The 7,993-nt window shown below is 51.2% G+C and overlaps 1 protein-coding gene across 1 annotated transcript in view; it reads left to right on the top strand.

The window, feature by feature from the left end:
- Positions 1-449: 449 nt before the first annotated feature.
- The window catches only part of Fmnl3 (formin like 3), a 57,508-nt gene continuing 49,964 nt past the window's right edge, over positions 450-7,993 (top strand). Inside the window, exon 1 of the mRNA XM_051160330.1 lies at positions 450-708. Within this exon, the coding sequence (XP_051016287.1) occupies positions 583-708 (126 nt within the window). The 5' untranslated portion in view covers positions 450-582. The remainder of the gene's footprint in view (positions 709-7,993) is intronic.

Genomic DNA, 7,993 nt, shown 5'->3' with positions numbered 1-7,993 from the left:
GGGCTCTGGAAGGGCTTTTAACAGCTGAGCCATCTCCAGCCCCCACAGTAATCATTTATTTATTATTTATTTTCTGAGACAAGAGTCTTGCTATGTAGCCCATGTTGTTTTCAAATTTAAGCAGTCCTCCTGCCGTAGCTTCTCCAGTGCTGGAATTAGAGGTGTGAGTTACAGATGGTGGTCTCCCTAGTGTTTCCAATTGTCTTTGCAGTTAACTTTGCGGTCTGCCCCCTGTGCCTGCATCCTGGATTGGATGCCCACCCAGGCCACCAGGGCGCGCTCGCAGCCAGGCGCGAAGCCGCCGACGGCCAGGGGCTCTGTGATTGGGTGGCGCGGCTGTCAGTTAGCCGTGGGCGGGGCGGTGGGAGGGGGCGTGGCCTGCATGAATAAGGCGCGCTTCAGCGCGTCGAGCGCTCCGCTGCCGCCGCCGCCGCCGCCGCCGCCCGCCGGACTGCGAGGCGCCCCCTGAGGGGCGGAGGAATCGGGGCTGGGGAGCGGGCGCTGAGGGAGGAGCCAGGTCGGAGCGGCAGAGGGCCCTGGCGAGGAGGTGGAGAGCTGAGGCCCGGAGGAGGCCCCGCCGCGATGGGCAACCTGGAGAGCACCGACGGCGGCCCGGGCGAGCCGCCCTCCGTCCCGTTGCTGCTGCCGCCCGGCAAGACGCCGATGCCCGAGCCGTGCGAGCTGGAGGAGAGATTCGCCCTAGTGCTGGTGAGACGGGCGCCGCTGCCTTCCCGCCGCTCCCCACCCCCCGCCGGGTCCCGCCCACCCCCGCAGCCCCGTCAACGCTCGACCCGGCTCGGGTGCTCGGAAAGGCCCGTCGGGGGTCGGGGAAGAGGGGGTCCCCCAGCCCCGGACCTACCCGAGGTCCAGACTCCTCCCAGCTTCCCTCGGACTTCCCGGTCCGCTGCCGGAATTCCATTCCCGGGACCTCGCTGGTGGAACGATTTCGGAAGCTGTTGAGTCCCCAGCCCAAATTAGGCTTTTTCCCTCCCGCGTGAGAGTGGGTCTCGCGTCCAGACCAGATGTTTCGGGGGGCGGAAAAAGGGGGAACGGAGAAGGGTCTGGCTGCTCTTGGGTTGGGGGGTGGAATAAGGAGCGATACCATTCTACTTATTTCAGAACCGCCTGCAGGCGTCCTGCTAAGTTCTAAGTGGACTCGCCTAGGCTGAAACGTGTGGATAAGCCATTGGACTAGGCAATTTTTTTCCCAATTGAAACAATACACAAACCATCCAGCCTGACTTTTTTTTTTCTCTCTCTCTCTCGGTTTATGTTAAGTTTTGGTGACTGGTTTGTGTTCCATTGCCCGTGGTTCTTTGTAGTCCTTCTGTGGTTTCAAAAGGGATGGTCTGTAAAGATGAACTTCAGAGCTGACTTTGGGATTCTCCTTTGCTCTGGGACTTAGTTGGGCACTGATGTGAGCGGCTTTGTGAATAGAGAGGCTAGCAGGTATGACTGAAACGGAGCCGGACCGTGTGTGGAACGGACGTGAAGCTTTAGAGAGAGAAACTTGAACACTTCGGGAAATAGCTGTTCGTTTCCCCCAAAGAACTCTTAAAGAGATGGCAGTAATTCTGTTTATTGTTGGTATGGCCCGGAGGGCTGACGACTTGAGTTGTAGACTTAGCAGCCTTACTGGGTTTCATCTGCCTTGGAAGAGGAAGATTAGATCTGTTGGCAGCGGTGGAGCTGTCTAGAGATCCTGGCCTCCGCAACGCGAAGAGCCTGCTGCCATCAGCTCATTGGCACCAGCTTGGCCTCAACGAGAGTCCAGGGTGTGTGTTCCAAAGAGGTGTTTCCACGGGAAGTTAGAGAGGATCCCAGCTTTCAGGGCACACCTGGAAGGGCAACCTCAGCTGGCCCTGGGAAGAAGGAGACAGCAGTAGCTTCACACCTGTGGTGGACATGCACGTGGTGGATAGGGAGCACCTGGTTTAAGGCACAGGCCTCAGTTGGGACTCCTGGGATCAATGTTCTGAGCAAATCAGACCTCAAGCTCTGGGTCTGTGTGGGTCAGATCATGAGTCCGTGGCCTTGACTCAGCGCTGATACAACTTCCCCGGCCAGAGTGTTTTCCGGTGTGTGTGGTGTATGTGTGTGTTCTATAAATGCAGTGAGGTGTAGGAAGCCGTCAGCTGACAAGAGCGGGCATATCCTATGACCAGGTACATAGCACAGGGTAGCTACCTTCCTTAGATTTCTGCACCTCAAACTCTTTTTGGGGAATACAAGTGACCTCAGATGTGACTCACTGTGGAGGTGAGCTTCTTCAGTTAGTGCACAGCAGACCCTGTTTTCATTAAATCTGCACCACAGCCCCGTGTGGTAAGTGTTTACTCCCCACATGGAAGGGGACTAAGCGGTAACTTAATGACCACCACCCGACCAGAAGCTGAAGAAAACTTTGAGCTAATTCTGATTTGAAAGTCCCATCTCCCCCCCCCCCACCCCCCTTTGAGGCAGGGTTTCTCTTATAGTCCTGGCTGTCCTGGACTTGCTTTGTAGAGCAGGCTGGCCTCGAACTCACAGAGATCCGTCTGCCTCTGCATTTTCTAACTTTTAGAACATTCTTAGTGCCGGATATGGTGGTGCACGCCTTTAATCCCAGCACTCAAGAGGCAGAGGCAGGTGGATCGCTGTGAATTCGAGGCCAGCCTGGCCTACAAAGCGAGTCTAGGACAGCTAGGGTTATTACACAGAGAAACCCTGTCTTGAAAAACAAAAACAAACAAAAATTTCTTAGTATCATGATGTTATGGCTACATGGTACTCCACAGTAGAATATTTTGTTACTATGTTATCTTGTACTTTTCTTTCATCTCTATTTTGTTTTGTGATTAATTTCCTATGCACTAATAATAGTCTTCATCTCTGATTATTGCCTTAGATAGAGTTCTACGAGTGACATTATTGGGCCAAAAGATAAATACTTTTTTAAGGCCATTGAGACCTATGCAGTTTTTTTTTGTTTGTTTTGTTTGTTTGTTTTGTTTTGTTTTTTGAGACAGGGTTTCTTTGTGTTGTCCTGGACTCACTTTGTAGACCAGGCTGGCCTCAAATTCACAGCAATCTGCCTGCCTCTGCCTCTTGAGTGCTGGGATTAAAGGTGTGTGCCACCACATGCTCGGCTACCTATGCACTTTTTAAAACATTGCTTTTGTGTATGCGTGCGTGCATGTGTACATCTATCTGTCTGTCTGTCTCTGTGTGTGTGTGTGTGTGTCTATGTGTCTATCTATGCCTGTGTGTATTGTGCTGTGGTGTGTATGTGTGGAGGTCGGACAGCAGCTTTAAGGAGCTGGTTTTCTCATTCCACTGTGTGGCCTTCTAGGCTGGAACTTAGGTCAACTGACTCTGAAGCAAGCACCATAACCCACTGAGCTATCTTGATCCTCAAGACCTATCTAACCTCCCCCTTTTTTCTGAGATGTAGCCCTGGCTGTCCTGGACTCTCTGTAGACCAGGCTGTCCTCGAACTCACAGAAATCCACCTGCCTCTGGCGCCCAGAGTGCTGGGATTACAGACTGTGCCTGGCATAAAGTTATGTCAATGACTTTCTGTCCAATGTAGTAAGTTACTGTTTCATTTCCCGCCTGTTTCCTCCCTCCCTCCTTTCTTACACCCCCCGCCCTCTCCAACAGTGCTTGGATCTAACCCAAAGCCTCCTTTATTCTAGACATGTGCTCTCCCACTTACCTGCATCCCTGGCCCTCCTTTTCCCTCCCTCCCTCCCTTCCTTCCTTCCTTCCTTCCTGTCATCTGACTGTCTGTCTGTCTGTCTTCCTTCTGAGACAGGGCTCTCCACATACCGAGTCCTGGAACTCGCTCTGTAGACCAAGCTAGCCTCAAACTCAAATTCAATCCACCTGCCTCTGCCTCCAGAGTTCTGAGATTAAAAGCGTGCGCCACAAGGGCTGGCTTTCCTCACATCTAGATGGCTCACATATGCATGGTTTAGGTGTTTGATTGTATTAATAAAAAAAACTGCTATCTTGTTTACCTGGCATTTTTCTGAATATTGTATTGTACGTGTTTTGGCTTTTGTTTGTCTTTTGTTCTTTGTTGGGGATTTATTCTATATCCATGTGACTGTGTAAGAATTTATATAAATAACTGTTCTGTGAGGATAAAATACTGTGGGGTTCTTGGAGTAATTCCTGCCCTTACGCTCTGCACCTTATCTGAGATGAGGAGCCTCTAGTGCTGGGCTTGTTAGGGCTGTGTGTCCCACAGCTGGGGCAGTGTAGCTGGCTGTCACACACTCTGAGAGAACAACTGCCACAGTTGCTGAGAACAGGAACAGGTCTCGGTGGAAATAACTTGTCTTCAATGAAGTGAAAAAAAGCCAAGGTGGAGAGGAAATGAAACCGCAGGCCTTCCCCTGAGGCTTCTGGGAAAGGCAGAGTTAGGGTCTGCCTGGTGGTCAAGATCAAGGTCACTGGCCTGGAGCTGACCATGGTAGACCTATAGGCCTGCAATGCTGTCTGCCTGAAGTCAGCGTGGTGCCTGCTCTGCTCTGCATCTGGCCTCCATTTTGGGGAGACATTTCTCCTGCGTTTGAGCTGAGCTGCCGTAGTGACAGGGAAAGGCGAGCGGCTCATTCCAGGTGAGAAACACTTTTGAGAAGGAGGAAGGCCCATGCCTGCCTCTGGGCAAGCGACTTCACGACTCCTCTTGGAACAGCAGCAGACAGGACAGGGATTGAAGGTTCTCCAGCTGAGGAAGTGGGGCAGGCGGGAAATTCTGGAGGGGAGCTGAGTTGAGTAGCTAGAATCTGAGTTTTCTCTGCTTCCCTTCCACGTGGGAGAGTCTGAGGCAGGTGTGGAGGCGCCCAGCTGACTTAGTGCTCCTGGTGCCCCTCCCACACTCCTGGCTGCTTTTGTCTTCACGGTTCGCCTCCTCCTGCCCTCTCTCCTTTCCATGCTCCCTTCTGGGTGCTGGTGTCATTTCTGTCACCTTACAATAAAGGTATGGCTTGGGAGTTTGTGTGTTGGTGGGGAAGGACCTAAGAAGACTTGGCAAGCGTGGGACTGAGTCTCTTAAATCCTGAATTTCACTAGTCTGAATGGCCTTAGTTTGTACAGCTTGTGACATTGAAAAGTGTTGTAATTAACTCTGAAGAACCATAAGGAGACTGGCTGGGTTCTTTCTACGGCAGGGTGTAGGCTGTACTGTACAGTGGGGTCATTCTTGTCCCTACGGCAGGGTGTAGGCTGTACTGTACAGTGGGGTTCATTCTTGTCCCTATGGTAGGGTGTAGGCTGTACTGTACAGTGGGGTTCATTCTTGTCCCTACGGCAGGGTGTAGGCTGTACTGTACAGTGGGGTTCATTCTTGTCCCTATGGTAGGGTGTAGGCTGTACTGTACAGTGGGGTTCATTCTTGTCCCTATGGTAGGGTATAGGCTGTCCTGTACAGTGGGGTTCATTCTTGTCCCTATGGCAGGGTGTAGGCTGTCCTGTACAGTGGGGTTCATTCTTGTCCCTATGGTAGGGTATAGGCTGTCCTGTACAGTGGGGTTCATTCTTGTCCCTATGGTAGGGTGTAGGCTGTACTGTACAGTGGGGTTCATTCTTGTCCCTATGGTAGGGTGTAGGCTGTACTGTACAGTGGGGTTCATTCTTGTCCCTATGGCAGGGTGTAGGCTGTCCTGTACAGTGGGGTCATTCTTGTCCCTACGGCAGGGTGTAGGCTGTACTGTACAGTGGGGTTCATTCTTGTCCCTATGGCAGGGTGTAGGCTGTCCTGTACAGTGGGGTTCATTCTTGTCCCTATGGTAGGGTGTAGGCTGTACTGTACAGTGGGGTTCATTCTTGTCCCTACGGTAGGGTGTAGGCTGTACTGTACAGTGGGGTTCATTCTTGTCCCTATGGTAGGGTGTAGGCTGTACTGTACAGTGGAGTCATTCTTGTCCCTATGGCAGGGTGTAGGCTGTACTGTACAGTGGGGTCATTCTTGTCCCTACGGCAGGGTGTAGGCTGTACTGTACAGTGGGGTTCATTCTTGTCCCTATGGCAGGGTGTAGGCTGTCCTGTACAGTGGGGTCATTCTTGTCCCTACGGCAGGGTGTAGGCTGTACTGTACAGTGGGGTTCATTCTTGTCCCTATGGCAGGATGTAGGCTGTCCTGTACAGTGGGGTCATTCTTGTCCCTACGGCAGGGTGTAGGCTGTACTGTACAGTGGGGTTCATTCTTGTCCCTACGGTAGGGTGTAGGCTGTACTGTACAGTGGGGTTCATTCTTGTCCCTATGGTAGGGTGTAGGCTGTACTGTACAGTGGAGTCATTCTTGTCCCTATGGCAGGGTGTAGGCTGTACTGTACAGTGGGGTCATTCTTGTCCCTACGGCAGGGTGTAGGCTGTACTGTACAGTGGGGTCATTCTTGTCCCTATGGCAGGGTGTAGGCTGTACTGTACAGTGGGGTCATTCTTGTCCCTACGGCAGGGTGTAGGCTGTACTGTACAGTTGGGGTCATTCTTGTCCCTACGGCAGGGTGTAGGCTGTACTGTACAGTGGGGTCATTCTTGTCCCTACGGCAGGGTGTAGGCTGTATTGTACAGTGGGGTCATTCTTGTCCCTATGGCAGGGTGTAGGCTGTACTGTACAGTGGGGTCATTCTTGTCCCTATGGCAGGATGTAGGCTGTACTGTACAGTGGGGTCATTCTTGTCCCTATGGCAGGGTGTAGGCTGTCCTGTACAGTGGGGTCATTCTTGTCCCTATGGCAGGGTGTAGGCTGTCCTGTACAGTGGGGTCATTCTTGTCCCTATGGCAGGGTGTAGGCTGTCCTGTACAGTGGGGTCATTCTTGTCCCTACGGCAGGGTGTAGGCTGTACTGTACAGTGGGGTCATTCTTGTCCCTATGGCAGGGTGTAGGCTGTACTGTACAGTGAGGTCATTCTTGTCCCTATGGCAGGGTGTAGGCTGTACTGTGTGGTTCATTCTTGTCTCTATCTCCTCCTCTATCTTTTTAATCACCTCTGACATTCCTTCAGGGGCTGGGGATGCAGCCTGTTTGTTTTGGCACTGGGTCCCCAGTACACAGTAACAAGAAAGATATGTACTTTCTTTTTGTTTGTTTTTTGAGACAAGGTTTTTCTGTGGCCCTGGCTGTTCTGGAGCTCACTCTAGACCAGGCCAGCCTCAAACTCAGAGATCCACCTGTCTCCTCCGCCTCCTGAGTGCTGGGATTAAAGGCCTGGGCTGCTGTTACCCCCACCCAGCTAGATAAGTACATCTTCAGTTATCTAGCCCTTTTCTTGGGCCTGGGTCTGAACCTGGGGTTTAGTTATTTTTAGAGATGGTGATTCTGTTTTAAGAATACTTACGCCGGGCATAGTGGTGCATGCCTGTATCCCAGCACTAGGGAGGCAGAGGTACACAGATCTCTAAGTTCAAGGCCAGCCTGGTCTACAAAGTGAGTCCAGGACAGCCAAGAGCACACAGAGAAACCCTGTCTCAAGGAAAAAACAAAAAACATAGACTGCGGGCTGGAGAGATGGGATTGTGGTTAAGAGCACTGGCGGATTCTCCAGAGGACCCACATTCAATTCCCAACACCACATGGCAGCTCACACCTGTTTGTAATTCCAGTTCCAGGAAACCTGACAAAACACCAATGCACATAAAATAAAAATAATTAAATAAAAAAAAAATTAGACTTCAGGATTTAGGTGTTGTTTTTTTGTTTTGTTCTATCAATTTCCTTGCACACTATGCAGTCCCTGTTTCCTATGAAACCATTAAAAAGCGATATTTCCCTCCCCCCGCCCCTGGAATTGCTGGCTTGAGATTTGCTGGCTCAGACCTAAAGAAAGTTGGTTGTTTTATAATCAGGAGGCTTAAGTTCTGCTCCAGTGTTGTCTGTTCTGTTTTTTATCTGAAAGACAGATCTTACAGCTTAAAGACGTTTCTATTCACTTATTTTGTGTTTGTGTGTAGAGGGATTTTAATTTAGAACATGGCTTCTCTGGCAAGACATCACATCCAAAGA

Source organism: Acomys russatus, chromosome 17 (assembly GCF_903995435.1).
Source record: "Acomys russatus chromosome 17, mAcoRus1.1, whole genome shotgun sequence".
NCBI classification, from domain to species: domain Eukaryota; kingdom Metazoa; phylum Chordata; class Mammalia; order Rodentia; family Muridae; genus Acomys; species Acomys russatus.
This window is presented reverse-complemented; position numbering and strand designations above follow the sequence as displayed.